Here is a 14,781-nt window from a genome sequence, read left to right as displayed (position 1 = left end):
TTCTGGAATATTGTGTTTTTGTTCCTGCAAGCGCTTTTTATGCAGTTTTTGCAAAGCTTTATGTGGAAGGAAACCGTGACCGAGGACAAGCTGATGGCATAAGATGTAAGTACAACTCCTCCGGTTTCATATGCAAAACAAAATATTTGCGCTAGCTTACGTGGTTGCAGTGCTACTGGGATTTAAAAATAGTTACGCAAAACAGAGCGTGCCCGCTCTGATCGGCTGTAAAGGGTTAAAGAGTGCTCAAACCGGTTCTTAAAGAATGGAGAACACAAACTTTGTCCAAAAACCTCTCATGTTTAACTGTTTTCCACTTTTTCTTTGGTCATTTTAGCCTTTTTGGCCAGGGTGAAGGGAGTATCTGCCATCAAACAAGAAGACAGCCGCATGTAGCTATGATGATGTTTGCTAGTTCACCTTACATGCATTAATGTAATAACGTGGTTAGCCTACTCAACGTAAATTACACACGAACAACATTAAGCTACTCACGCAGAGAAGAACGGCTGCTGCTGCATCATCATCCTCATCATTTCTGCTACACTGGCAGGGCTAGGGGCCAGGACTCTCCTCTTTGGGTTTTTGGGGGATGTTGCTAACTCCGGTCTGATAACAGGCACCACACCCGCAGTAGATGTGCTCGGTGTGAGGTCTGGCAGCAAGCTATCAAATACGGCGCATTTCTCGGCTTTTTAAAAAAACGCTATGCGTCGCCAGGTGTTTCATCAGATTCGAGGTGTTACCTCCTTTGACAGTATCACAGTATCAGCTTAAAGCACTTGTTGCTGCTGAGTTTGCATCTTTTGCTGTGAAGTACAGCCAGACTTTGACCGCTTCACCTTGGGCGTTTTTAATCTGTAGCTCTGCTCTAAAAGAATGTACGTACCTGGCCCCGCCTACTATCCTCGGAAACGTAAAATGATTGGCTAGAATCCAAAGTGTATCACAGCTCAGGAAAAAAAAAGCACCGAAATGTGCGCTGCTTTTCAGTCTGGTTACTACCGTTTATGACAGATCGGATACCGGTGCCCATCCCTAGCCCTGACCATTTGAGTTTGTTGCTCAGTGGGATCGTACTCACGTATCTGCTGGATCCATCATAGTCGCATCGTTCAATCTTGCCAAGGGTGCCATCTGAGAAGTAGAGCTTCTCTGCTTTGTGGTCAATGGTCAGTCCATTGGGCGTTAAGATGTCAGAGCTGATGACGATCCTTATGTTTTTGCCAGTTAAGGTGGATCTCATGATGCTTGGCCTCTGCTCATTCCAGTTGGTCCAAAACATCAGGCTGAAAGATATGAAACACAAAACCAAACGAAGCTTTTTAACATCAGCAAGCAAACCTCAGTGTTCTCTTCCACAATTAAAAACAGTGGAGTAATTTCATCAGGGACTTCCTCCCTCTCCAAAAGATGCACTACCTCTCACACTCATTTAAAAATTCACACCACCTCAGCAAGAACGCAAAACAAATGTGTCACCTGAAGCTGAAATAACAGCTTTTTATAGAAGGTGGTGTAGAAGACTGTGCTGCAGAGGATCTGATGCCGTGCACAGACACGTGTACAGGACAAACCCTCTTTAGTAAATAGCTGGAGGTTTATGCAGTCGTGTCAGTCAATGATCAGCATCACTCCACAGCTGCCAAATCCTCATCAGCTTCTCCTTTTTGCCCTGAAGAGCGCAGCTCTGTTTCAATTAGATAAACTGGATTAGCATCAGAAATTCTAAGATAAAGGTCATTTATTCATGCTCTGTGATAATTAACAGTTATTTACAGGGAAGTAAATCAAAATAAATTACATATTGGTCTTTATAGGATTAGCTGTATGAGCCATGCAGCAAAGTCACAACCAGATAAAATGCTTTCAAATAGGAGAACGCGGTTTGCAAAGTCTGGCTTCTCTCTTCTCGCTGTAATGAAGTCATGGAAGTCCTCTCCAGTGCGATAATAAAGATTCAGGTCAGAAGTCACAACCAGGGGCTACTAATTAATCATCAGTGTTTGAATTCTAATTATCAGACAGTGATTCTAGAGTGGGATGGATACGGTGCCAAACTGCCAACCAAGGATAGTCTGAGGTCAAGAAATTAATTTAGTTAGTATAAAGGAGAGAGAGCTGTGCTCACTCTGTGCAGCTGTGCAGCTTTTATATGCATGAAATACAGGTTTTAAACACAACTTACAACAGAGGAGGAATAATCACACGTTACTTTTTGGAAACAGAAGATGCACCTGAATCTTTTCAAAAGCTAAGAGTTAAATAGATGAGATTTCAGTGCTGCTGCACTATGCACAAAACAACTGAAGGCTAACCCTGCTCGACGGAACGATCCGGAAGATCTGCTGCTGCAGAAACACCAGCATTCAGAGAGTTTCACCATCAGGAGGGAAAACAAGAGGAGCACCGACAACTACAGCAGCGTCAAGTAGTACTACAGTAGTACCACAGCAGTACCACAGTAGTACTACAGCAGTACTACAGCAGTACCACAGTAGTACCACAGCAGTACTACAGCAGTACCACAGTAGTACCACAGCAGTACCACAGCAGCGTCAAGTAGTACCACAGCAGTACCACAGCAGTACCACAGCAGCGTCAAGTAGTACCACAGTAGTACCACAGTAGTACCACAGTAGTACTACAGCAGTACCACAGCAGTACCACAGTAGTACTACAGCAGTACCACAGTAGTACTACAGCAGTACCACAGCAGTACCACAGTAGTACTACAGCAGTACCACAGTAGTACTACAGCAGTACTACAGCAGTACCACAGCAGTACCACAGTAGTACTACAGCAGTACCACAGTAGTACTACAGCAGTACCACAGTAGTACTACAGCAGTACCACAGTAGTACCAGAGCAGTACCACAGCAGTACCACAGTAGTACTACAGCAGTACCACAGCAGTACCAGAGCAGTACCACAGCAGTACCACAGTAGTACCACAGCAGAGCAGAGGCAGCACATCAGTGTTGTAGTGCAAAGATCCAGGAAGCGACCGTTTGTGTGACCGCAGGTCTTCATGGCGAGCAGCAGCAGGCGCACTCTGTGGATTTCAGACTCTGTTTTCGGCACATCTTGGCACCATGTCAAGAGTCACCTCCATGCATAGATTTATAGACAAGAACGGGGGTCATAAAATGTGTCCTACAACTAATAGGATGGCAGTATATGGATTTTAAAACAGCAGTAATATGATCTAGTTAAAACTGGCAACAGCCTTCTGAATCAAGTGTAATTTATTTACAGACTTTCTGGAGAAACCTGAGCGCGATGCATTATAGTTGTCAGCTGTACTTCTAATGAAAATGTGTAACAGGCAGCGCTGGCATGATGGAGCAATGCATGACTGTACTAACTCACTAACCACATAACAGTTACGATTCTGTCATGACTTGCATTACAAAGGCTCTTCAATTATGATGATCGATGGATTGAAGAAAATCATCAATAATTCTTTTCCTTGAACAGTAATCAGCTGACTTCAGCTCGTGGACGTGGAAAAAGGTTCAGGTGTACTGTGATGTGGAAAAGTATCCCCCCTTCCTGATGTCTTCGTTTCCTTTGTTTGTTTTTCGTATTTGTCACACTCACACACTTGTTTCAGATCATCAACACATTATGTCGTAATCTGCTGAGAAACAAGTCGCTGGTATCTATCAGTCTGGACAAGGTTACAGAGGCTTTGTGTCTCCACTGAGCCACAGTGAGAGTCTTTATCCACACATGGAGAGAACCTGGAACAGTGCTGAAGCTTCCCGGGAGCAGCCGGCCTACCAAAATGACTCCAAGAGTCCATCAACGACTCATCCAGGAGGTCACAGAAGAACCCAGAACAGAGACCTGCAGGCCTCAGAGTTCAGGGTTCAATGATAACAAAGAGCAGAAATGACATCTAGCTGCCAAGAGCGAAACAACCAGTTATAATGTTTATTGGGTCATTACTTTTTCACATAGGCAGGTTTAATCAGCTTTTTTAAATTAATCAATGAAATTATTTATCAATAGAAAATCATATTTTTTAAACCATTATGTAAAAACTCCATTTTGTATTTACTGTTATTTTTGTCTAATATTACAATTTGTTCGCTGATCTAAAACACTGCAGCCAACAGGAAGCCAACAGGAAGCCAACAGGAAGCCAACAGGAAGCAAACAGGAGGCAAACAGGAGGCCAAGAGGAGGCCAACAGGAAACGAAAAGGAAGTAAACAGGAAGCCAACAGGAAGCAAACAGGAAGCCAACAGGAAACGAAAAGGAAGTAAACAAGAAGCCAACAGGAAGCAAACAGGAAGCCAACAGGAAACGAAAAGTAAGCAAACAGGAAGCCAACAGGAGGCAAACAGGAAGCCAACAGGAAGCCAACAGGAAGCAAATGTGAAGCCAACAGGAAACGAAAAGGAAGTAAACAGGAAGCCAACAGGAAGCAAACAGGAGGCAAACAGGAAGCCAAGAGGAGGCCAACAGGAAGCAAACAGGAAGCGAAAAGGAAGCAAACAGGAAGTCAACAGGAAGCAAACAGGAAGCCAACAGGAAGGGGCATGTACTTCTGAGCAGTGAGTTTATTGCACAAAAGGGCAAAACTCTGCAGAAACAGCTGCCCACTGCTCCTAATTCAACATCAGGCCTTTACAACCACCTGTAAAGATGAGTGATGTTGAAACAGAGCGCAGGCCGAGCACAGCCAGTGCTCACTGCCTGAGTCACAGCTCACAGTATTACACATAACACGTAACATAAGTAAGAGGTTATGTGTAACGCATAACTAGATGGTTGAGGTGCTGCACTGCAATAATTAAACTAGAACCGCTCACCCCCATTAAATACTCATGACTGGTTTATGTTGTTATATACGCTCTTGAACCATGAAATAGAACTGGGAGCGTGATAATGTGACTGGAATGCAGCGCGTGGCATGACAAGAGCAAAACTGTCCTTGAGAACAATCACCTTTGTGGTGATCAAACTTGGAGCACCTCAAATACCAAGAAGATAATATTCTGAGCTAAAGTCCCACATGTAAGTAACAGATGCATGAGCCAATGGTGAAAAGTGCATTATGGGAATGACGACTGACCTTTGACACTCATCCAGGGCCAGGACGTGTGGGTGGTCCTCCTCTGAAAGCGTCACCACAGCTTGCCTACTGATGGCGCCGGCTTGACTCTGGTCCACAGTTTGTCTGGTGATGGTGGATGTAGTGGAGCTGGTCCAGTACAGAGTGTCCCAACCTTTGTGGTAAGCCAGACCTTCCACTGAACCCACATCTGAAACAAGAGAAACATCAGACCACGGAGCAACAAAGTGACCTGAATGAGAGTCGGCGTTACGAGTCTGCCTTTTTATTCTAGCGAATAACTGAGTCACATGGGAAAAATAATCGTAGTGGACCAAGAGCGCCCATCTAAAACGTCACATAGAGTAAAACGAAAGAAATAATCACTTTGGAGCTGGCATTCATTACGTTTATTGTTCATTTATTTATCTGTAAATGCAGATTCCAGCTATATGCCGCTGTCATCTCGGGCTCCAAACCTCAGAGTTGTCTGTTGTGTATAAATGTGTGAAAGTACTGACTTTGCTTGTAACAGATGGCAGGCTCCAATTGTGTTAGAATTGGGATCGTGTTTCTTTTCTGATTGACAGGGAAATAACTTCATGCCTCACTACACTGGACAGACAGCTATTTGTTGATGCTAAAGTCACTCAGGAACCGAATGTGTTTTCATGGCAAACCAATTTCCAAAACACAGAATATGAAAAGACCTTTGCAGTCTCTCTTGTTATTGCATGAATATGACTGACAGAGATGGAACCTCCAGAGAGACGTGATTTTCAGCAGAGAATCTGGTCATATTCATGTTTGATTACTCACTGCAGTTTTCTTTTTCTACCCTTCGATTTATCGACTGAATATGACTTTCAGCGTTTCTCAATATCACTATTGTGGAGAAGTAAGGTCACAATAACTGCATTGTTGATCTAAGTTATGAAAGTGATGAGAAAGATTTTAAAAACAAACAACAGCAAAAGCACCAGCAGAAAATATCCACCCATGTGTCCATGAGCCCACTTCTCGTCAGTATATCCTGGATCCTCAACACTTGACACAGACCATATTATGGTGTGCAACATCCAAGGCACTAATGCTAGAGTGGTCAGTTTCCCTGGTAAGTCCCATACACATACCAAACACCAGCTATTGTTCTAAAGATCCAACCGTCAGGACTCAGGCTTCAGATCAGGCAAAGGTGCCCCGGAGACTGTCCAACACATAGCAGCAGGAAGTAAGGCTAGCTGGGACCGCGTACACATAGAGGCTGGGATAGTGCACACCAGCGGTCCCCAACCCCCCGGGCCACGGCCTGGTACCGGTCCATGACTCGTCTGGTACCGGGCTGTGAGAGTCGAGGCTCAGGTGTGAAGTTTATGGTTTTCAGGGTTTTTATCGTTAACTCGGTTTCCTGTGATGTAGTTGTTCGTCTTATTTTGAAAGAAATATTTCTGCGTTACCATAGCGACCCGAGAGGAGGAGGTTAGTCTCAATGTTGTTGGTGCATTTCTGGAGGACGCTGCTAATAAAGTTACACAACTACTCAGTGAATTCACGTTTATTATTATATTTACAAAATCCCACAGTTTGTGTCTCGGTCCTATCATTTTATTTTGTTGTATTTATCCGCCACACCTTAAAGGCCGGTCCGTGAAACTATTGTCTGACATTAAACCGGTCCGTGGCACATAAAGGGGGGGGGGGGGGGGGGGGGAGCGCTGCTGTACAGAAACATCTGTGCCACATATGGACTATGTGTCTCTGATGTTCCCAAGTCCCGATAGGAGACGCCACCAAAGGTGGTCGAGAACAACAGTCCAAAGTCCCGGGGGGGCTTCAAGTTTCAGACAGATAAGCAGCTCATTGTCAGCCAACCAGGCATAGTGGCAGCTGACAAGGAGCAGAAGACTGTAGTTAATATAGACGTGCAAATCCCAGCAACATCAGAGAGAAAATAAAGGAGTACCAGGGGCTGAAGGAACAGCTGGAGCAGATGTGCAAAGTCCAACGTGGGACCAATGGTGACAGGAGCATTAGGAGCGACCGAGTTGGGAGTTCGTCTTGTAATCGGAAGGTTGCCAGTTCGAGCCCCAGCTCGGACAGTCTCGGTCGTTGTGTCCTTGGGCAAGACACCTCACCTGCCGCCTACTGGTGTTGGCCAGAGGGGCCGATGGCGCGATATGGCAGCCTCGCCTCTGTCAGTCTGCCCCAGGGCAGCTGTGGCTACAACTGTAGCTGCCTCCACCCGTGTGTGAGAGTGAATAAATAGTGGTATATAAATGCAATCCATTATTATTATTCTAACCCAAACAGTGGAAGTGCAGGTACGAGACCTCTGATGGGCTCCATCAAGAACAGCTAAGATACAAACATTAATTAAGTGAACATTAAAGTAATTCAGTTGTCAAACGATTGTCTCGTGATTTTTCCTGTCACGCTTTTGTCTGTCAGAGCCAATTCTAACTGTCTGAATGGCAAACATGTGGCCAGTATGAGTTAATCTGGCTGCACCCCAGTATATAAAAACCCATAAAGCAAACTCCAGAATACTTAAGACTCTACCTGAGTCAGCCGACCACTAATTAATAGCTTGCAATAAAAGCCGTCTGGCAGCTTGGAGTTTCTCTCAAATTGTTGGCCAGGCGAGGGACTAATTAATGGGGGACACAGAGTTTAATTAGGGAAATATAGATGATTAACATCTTCACCTTTCCTCAATGACAGGATTCGGGCAGAAACTTTTAGAATAAAAGAGAAGATACTGCAGAAGTAGATCCACCGCTGCCTAAACGTGGTCCATGAAAAGAAGTATGGAGCAGGTGGATGTGCTGCTTTTAATCAACACACAAACAAACTCATTAGGAACCAGCAGGGCCACAGGATGGTATTTCTCTGTGCACTGTGGCTGCATCAAAAGAGCTTGTTTCCAGTGGTATTGTCGTGCATTATTATTATCATCACCACTTTCATTATGCATTTCACAAGTTTGAAGGTGTGAAGGACACTTACAAATCCTGACAGATGGTTCTTGGTAACGCTTGTTCATTTCTAGAAGATAAATAAATAAGCAGAAAGCTCCCTCAGCAGGAGCGCTAAAGATGGGTCGGGGGTGGGTGAGAGTGGCTCAGTAACACTGTGCCAGCCTCTCCGCGCGAGGGGGCGGTGGGAAGGTGCTGAGCTCTGCTCCCTGTCATGTTTCTCAGGTCTTTGTCTGAATTTCTACGAACATTATTGCTAAGGATTGTCTTATTGCATTGGAGTCACACTGGGTTAAATATGTACACTTGGGTTTTAAGGGGTATTTATTATTTTCTTCTTTTTTTTTGGGTTGTATGGAAGCCCCAAACGCAATTTCATTGTTCTTGACAATGACAATAAATAAATAAATACTAAATACTAAACGCCACTGAATGCCAGAGGACGCGAGCTGTGCAGAACGGAGACTTTCTGCTGCTCATCTGACTCCAGTCAGACTCCAGATCGATCCATGTTCAGTCAGTGTGCAGAAAGCTTGGAACATAGTTCATTTAACCCTTTACAGCCGATCGGAGCGGGAACGCTCTGTTATGCGTAACTATTTTTAAATCCCAGTAGCACTGCAACCACGTAAGCTAGCGCAAAAAATTTTTTTGCATATGAAACCGGAGGAGTTGTACTTACATCTTATGCCATCAGCTTGTCCTTGGTCACGGTTTCCTTCCACATAAAGCTTTGCAAAAACTGCATAAAAAGCGCTTGCAGGAACAAAAACATAATATTCCAGAAACACGCTTTACCGATCTGATCAGCTGTTCAAAACACTTCCTACGTTGGAATAGACGTCAGCGCAAACTTTTGCATTTCCGCCATTACCTGCCCGAAACCGGAAGTGACGTCATTTTCGCGGAAATGTAGTCTTTTTTGCGATCAGGGCCTCAGGGCCTATACTGCTCTTTTTAAAAGTTATCTTTGACTTTATGACTTTCTGTGTCGTTTCTGGGATGCTTAGGACTCATATTGCACTGTTGGAAATAGTTTATTTTGATGCACATGCTGCTTTTTTGCAAATTTGCAGTATAATATTTATTTTCGTTTTTCCTGCAGTGTATAAAAATTGGTGTATTTCAAAAATAAAACTATGAAGACACTCAAAATAATTTTCCTGTGGTGGGAAACTATTTTGTGCAACTTTTTTGTATTTACAGTTTTGAGGGATAAGCCTCTTAAATTTCTCTAACTACAAATATATGTCAAAAAATCAAAAACGATTTTCAATTTTTTTGTAGTTTATTGCACTTTTTTGCAATTTATGTAATTACTATGCACTTAATGAATACATATTATTAAAATCTGGGCTATAATGGATGTATTGATGTATAGCAACTTGAAATGCTCCAAAAAATGGCTCCACAGCATGTAAAAATATAAAGTAAGCTCTGGCGGACTTGGTTCTATGGTAGGTCTTAAAGGGTTAAACCAGGCTGGTTTGGTCTTCTCAAAGGAGTAAAAGAGTAAAAAAACCGATTGAAGAAGAAATGCCCCTCTTGACGTACATCAGTGCTACACTGATTTCTTAACAACCCTGCTTCCTAACTACAGGAGAAAGATGCACTATTTCCTCCAAGCAGACGGATCATCGGAGCAGCGTCGGCCACGGTGCCACTTTACAGTCAAACTACATTTTTATGGCTTGCAACCCAGCAGACAGCCAAAACAGGTACAGGTGAGGACGGATAAATTAGAGAGCGTACAAACATGCAGCTCTGTGCATAAAGTGCAAGCTTCCAGATGTCAGGCACATGAAACTGCCGACTGAAAACACACCAAGCAAAGACACGGTGTGACAAATACGGCTAACCCACACTGCAGAAAACCACACTCTTCAACGTCTGTGGTGGACCTGCAGCTTCCCACAGAGGACTTAAAATAACAGAAACGCTGTCAATATGGAATCCACTTACTTTCTGCGATGATGGATCTTCCTGTCCAGTCGTCCTTAATCATCTGGATATTTGCAAAATGGACATCGCTAAAAAAGATGCGGTTGGCTCCAGCTGTCTCCTGACTGTAGTCAAAGGCCAGCGTTATGACATTCTTGAAAAAAGCGGGATTTTCAAAAGGCTGCACGGGTGAGTTGAGGTCATTTTCATCAGAAAGGTGGATGCTTTTCAGGATAGTCCTTTCAGAGTAGAGTAGATAACCTTCATAGCGCTCACAGGCAAAGCCATCCTCTGCCAAGCGCCCGTGTGCACAGGAGCAGGTCCGGCGACCGCTGCCCAGGTGGAAGCACAGCTGCTGGCAGCCTCCGTTACTTCTGGCACAGGGGTTGGTGCCTTCAAAGCACAACATGTGTTTGATTAGTCACTGGCAGCCGTTTCTGCTGTGAGCAATCACGTTTAAATTGGCCCGCCTATACAAGTCAGATGAAAATCCAATCTACGGTCTGGGAGCCACAAATTTGCAATTCGATTGCATAAAAATCTGCGAGCATAATACGAGACAGGAAGTGAAACTGTGCGGCTATAATGTTTGAAAACGCACCTTTTTCTCTGCCTCTGGTGAAGACCGTCACATCTTTCAAATTAACCCCTAGACCGCTCCTCATGGTCTCAGCCTCACTTGGATCCGTCTTCAAGCCTCGTCGGATTGAACCGTTCGAGTGGGCCCTGAAAGTCAGGAGAGTCGGAGAAGAACAATAATAAGGTTCTCTGTGTGAGCGTGGCGGGGTGAAGGATGGGGAAGTTACACAGACATGCTGCAGGACATCCTTTCAGCTGAAAACACTAAAACAAAACTCAGCACTGAGGACATGTTGTCAATAAAAATCAGAATCTACATCTAAATTCAGTTTTATTTCGCTGTCATCATCACAGACGCACCCAAACTGGAATAATCTTCCACTTGATATCCGCATGTCAGAATCCAATGAATCGTTTAAATCACTCTTTAAAACTCACCTGTTCAATGTAGCCTTTGAAGCTAATTAGTTTGGACTTCCACCTGGTCTGCATTTGTGTTACATAACTGTAGTTGTTACTGTAACCATTACTGTATCTTCTTTTCTTTGTCTATTGTTGGAATTCGCCTGCAGCACTCGTGTGAAGCACTTTGATGTCTTTTTAAATGTGCTATAGAAATACATTTTGATTGATTTTGTTTTTAATTTCAGACCTTTGTCAAACCCTAAAACAAACACTAATACTTGTCTGGAGTATTAAAAAAAACAGGATTGCGCCTGCTGTGTAATATTTCTCCTTGGAAGCCTTGAAAGGAGGGGAAGGGCGCTGCCAGGTTACTATAAAGGCTTTGCAGGCAAATGCAAGAGTTTTCATTTGAGAAAATAACAAATTACCTGTCAGACCAGTAGATGTAAGGCCCAAACACGGCCACGGAGAACAGGTCTACGTTGGCCATTGACAGTACAATCTCCCGGCTCTCACCGGTCTCAAGGTTGATCCTCTCGATCTTATCCGTGCGTGCGTCGCACCAATATAATGTATTTTCCTGGAAGGTAATTTTAAAATGCATAACACAAACTGCAGCGCTTTGTATGGTTAAATGTTAGGCACAAGACTGTAAGGTGAGCAAGGAGACAGGTACTCTACATGATGTATTATCTGTGTGCGACTGTACCTCATAGTCTATGGAAATTCCATTGGGCCACATGATGCCCGAGCTGACCAGGGTAACCTGGTCTGATCCATCCAGGCGGGAACGGCCGATGCAGGGGTTCTGACCCCACTCGGTCCAGAACAGATATCTGCCCAGATACACCTCATTTATTATTTGAACTGTAGATTTTGAAAACATTTTTATCTTTGTTTAGGTAACATTTGCTTTGTAGGATGCTGCATATTAATGCTTAGAGCACATTTGGATACATATGCATGTTCTTATGTATTCATATAATTATCCTCCTGCTCGACAAAGCAAGCTGCCCTAAATGTCACTTTACTCTCCACCACTCTCTTAAAAGAGGTAAATTGTGGACAAGTATCTCTGAAATAGGTTGTATAATTAAAATAATGAGCGATCAGTATTATGAGGATGAACGTGAGCCACACTGGATGCTGGCAGCAGGCAGGACGGGTACAGCCTGCCATCTGCATGGCTCAGCAGAAGTCAGCACACTTGGCAACGTCGTGTCAGTAAGTGCTGCTTACTGGAGACTCTGACTGCTTTACTGTGCTGCTGTAAGTGAACATCCTTGGACATCGGAAGCTTTAGACGGATCCAAACAAGCCTGTCTGGCACACAGCAGCCACACCAGAGTCTAAGTCAGCCATTTTTTTCGCTCTGTGAATTTGATATTAACGGGTTCTGTGAGCTATGGTGGTATCACATAATAGGCTGACTGGATAAAGTGGCCACTGAGCGAATATGCGATGAGCCAGAATTGGCTTAATAAGACCTGCTTTGGTTTCTAGTTTTAGCAGCAAATGTATTTAATATATCTGCTGTTTACAGTAAGTGGTTTCTAAAAGTATAGAGACGGCACTGATTGTAGGCTAAACAAACACACGCACAGAGTCATTTCCTACCCCTTCTGTGGATGTACAGCGATGGCTCTGGGCTGATCGAGTCCTTCTGATATGACCACTGAGCGATATGCACCATTCAGGCGAGAGATTTCAATTAGATTGAAACCGTGGTCTGTCCAGTACAGGTTGCCTGTTTGGAAAGAAGCAATATTCATACATGTAATTAAAGTAGAATTCATCCTCCAGGACACAGAAGTTAAAGACACAGTTCATTAAATCTAATTCTTTGCCTGCACTTTGTCACCAAAGCCTAATGGCTTTTGGCAATTCAGATCGCAACAATGACATCGACTCGGTGCTATAACTAGAGGCGTGGCACCTAAAGTGTGAATTTTCAACAATCGATACAAACTTGACAGCCTGTGGAAATGACTCCAGGGCTCCAGCAGTGACGGTACTAACCAGCGATCCAGTCAACAGCAATGCCTTCCACACGGCTGATGCCGGTGGTAATGACGTCCTCCCTCCAGGTCTGGTCACGTTTGGCTCGGGATATTCTGTTCAGTCCCATGTCTGTCCAGTACACAGTATCATTCCCTGCAAAATGCACCCTACGGTTAATAATAGGAGACGTGATGAAAGCGGCTGCCACAACAGTATCCGTGCCCTCAAACTAAGCAGCTCATGAAAGCACATTTTACTGTATCATGGCCCATTTCACCAGATTTTGTGTGGCACAATAAAGCATGATAGCAGAAGCGCTAACAACTCAGGCACAGGTCCTTGTTGACATGCAGCTGCTGGATGGAAAAGGCAAATGTTGGGAAAATTTTACAGGGCAGAATACGGCTCCATGCAAAACACGGTGTTGGTAAAACTGTAACGGGCCCGTTATCATTTTACGGCGCTGTTAAATAAGCTAATAAAATAGCGTGGTTTGCCTTTTTTATACCCTTGTCTTCAAGTGGATCTTTCTGCATGATTGTCAGTTAGGCTGCACAGGTTGTTAAGAGGGTAGCTGGCGTTATATGTTTAATTGCACGTTCGTATTCCCACCGCCTTTACACTCTGTTAACACAGAGATGATATATGACATAACACAGCTGCAGGGATTTCATCTGTTCTGCTCCAGCAACCTCCATTCTCTATAATGACATGTAAATGTTATGTGCGAGCTATCAACTGCTGTTCTTGGATGGGCTTAGTAATACATTTGTGTGTTCACCTGTCCAAAATAATAAAGGTGAGGACCATCATCAATCTTGTTCTGTCCTTTAGTAATATCTCATTTTATATTCAGGCTATTTCCTCTTTTCCAAAAGCCGTGGTCACACTTCAAGATTTCCAACGACCCCTGAGGTCTCTCGGATTCAGAACGAGGTTTTAGGTTTTCAAGATAGTCGAGGGATGAGTCACTGACTTGTAACTACTGTATAATGAGGGACCTGACTTGGCTTTTTCCCCGCACTCAGACTTTTTCTTAAGTCTGCGAAGGTTTGCAGTCGTCCAGGTCATAGCCGTCTGAGGCAGAGTTTCCCAAACACAGGTGTGCTGTGAGAAATGATCAGGTGTGCTGTGGGAGATTATCTGGTTCCAACTCATTAGTACTCTAAGCGATCAGCGTGAATAACGGGCAGAACAATTATTTTTCTACCACTAGAGGGCAGTACAACTACCTGCTCTAATTAAATGGGTTGCCAACTGCCAGTAAACAGAAGACGAAGAAGACAACACCGCCCATAATAGCTAATAGTAGGGGTGGGTTTTTATAATCGATTCATCGATTAAAATCGATTCTGGCTTGGATAACGTAAAATCGATTCATTAAAATCCTGAATCGATTTTTTAATATAAATTTATTTTGTCCGAAATGCCAGAATCTCTGGTGACATCTCACAAAATTTCAACAACCACCAAACAGTAAATGAGAGCAGGTACAGGGATTCTGCACATAGACTTAAACACACAGCGCGACCCGCGGATCAGAATCAGTTAGATGTCGCCTTTCTCACAGTCAGGGCTGAAAGCCGACAGCTCGCTGATCCGGGTCGGCGCTTTGTGTTCACGCCCTTTATGCGCTGATTCTAAAGCTGTTAGTTTGATCTCTCTCCAAACAATATTGACCGAACCAGCAGCAAAAGAAGATCCAAACTATGCTTCACATAAACATCGTCATGAATTCACTCTTTTACTGTTTTGCTTCCATTGCGATGCGCAGCTCTCTCTCTCTCTCCCTCTCTCCCTCCCCCTCTCCCCCC

General features: G+C 43.9%; 1 protein-coding gene across 1 annotated transcript in view; it reads right to left on the bottom strand.

Moving 5' to 3' along the window:
- Positions 1 to 14,781, bottom strand: part of lrp1bb (low density lipoprotein receptor-related protein 1Bb) — a 276,779-nt gene that overhangs the window by 74,213 nt on the left and 187,785 nt on the right. Inside the window, exons 36-43 of the mRNA XM_086266712.1 lie at positions 12,986 to 13,120; positions 12,584 to 12,713; positions 11,676 to 11,802; positions 11,395 to 11,546; positions 10,584 to 10,708; positions 10,004 to 10,375; positions 5,088 to 5,277; positions 1,085 to 1,289 (exon numbers count right to left, since the gene is read on the bottom strand). Coding sequence (XP_086122838.1) covers positions 1,085 to 1,289; positions 5,088 to 5,277; positions 10,004 to 10,375; positions 10,584 to 10,708; positions 11,395 to 11,546; positions 11,676 to 11,802; positions 12,584 to 12,713; positions 12,986 to 13,120 — 1,436 coding nt within the window. The remainder of the gene's footprint in view (positions 1 to 1,084; positions 1,290 to 5,087; positions 5,278 to 10,003; positions 10,376 to 10,583; positions 10,709 to 11,394; positions 11,547 to 11,675; positions 11,803 to 12,583; positions 12,714 to 12,985; positions 13,121 to 14,781) is intronic.

The sequence above is a fragment of the Aulonocara sp. 'chitande type north' Nkhata Bay genome, linkage group LG16 (assembly GCF_057382095.1).
Source record: "Aulonocara sp. 'chitande type north' Nkhata Bay isolate Kocher_YH1m ecotype deep benthic linkage group LG16, A_spYH_male_GT1.1, whole genome shotgun sequence".
Taxonomy (NCBI): domain Eukaryota; kingdom Metazoa; phylum Chordata; class Actinopteri; order Cichliformes; family Cichlidae; genus Aulonocara; species Aulonocara sp. 'chitande type north' Nkhata Bay.
This window is presented reverse-complemented; position numbering and strand designations above follow the sequence as displayed.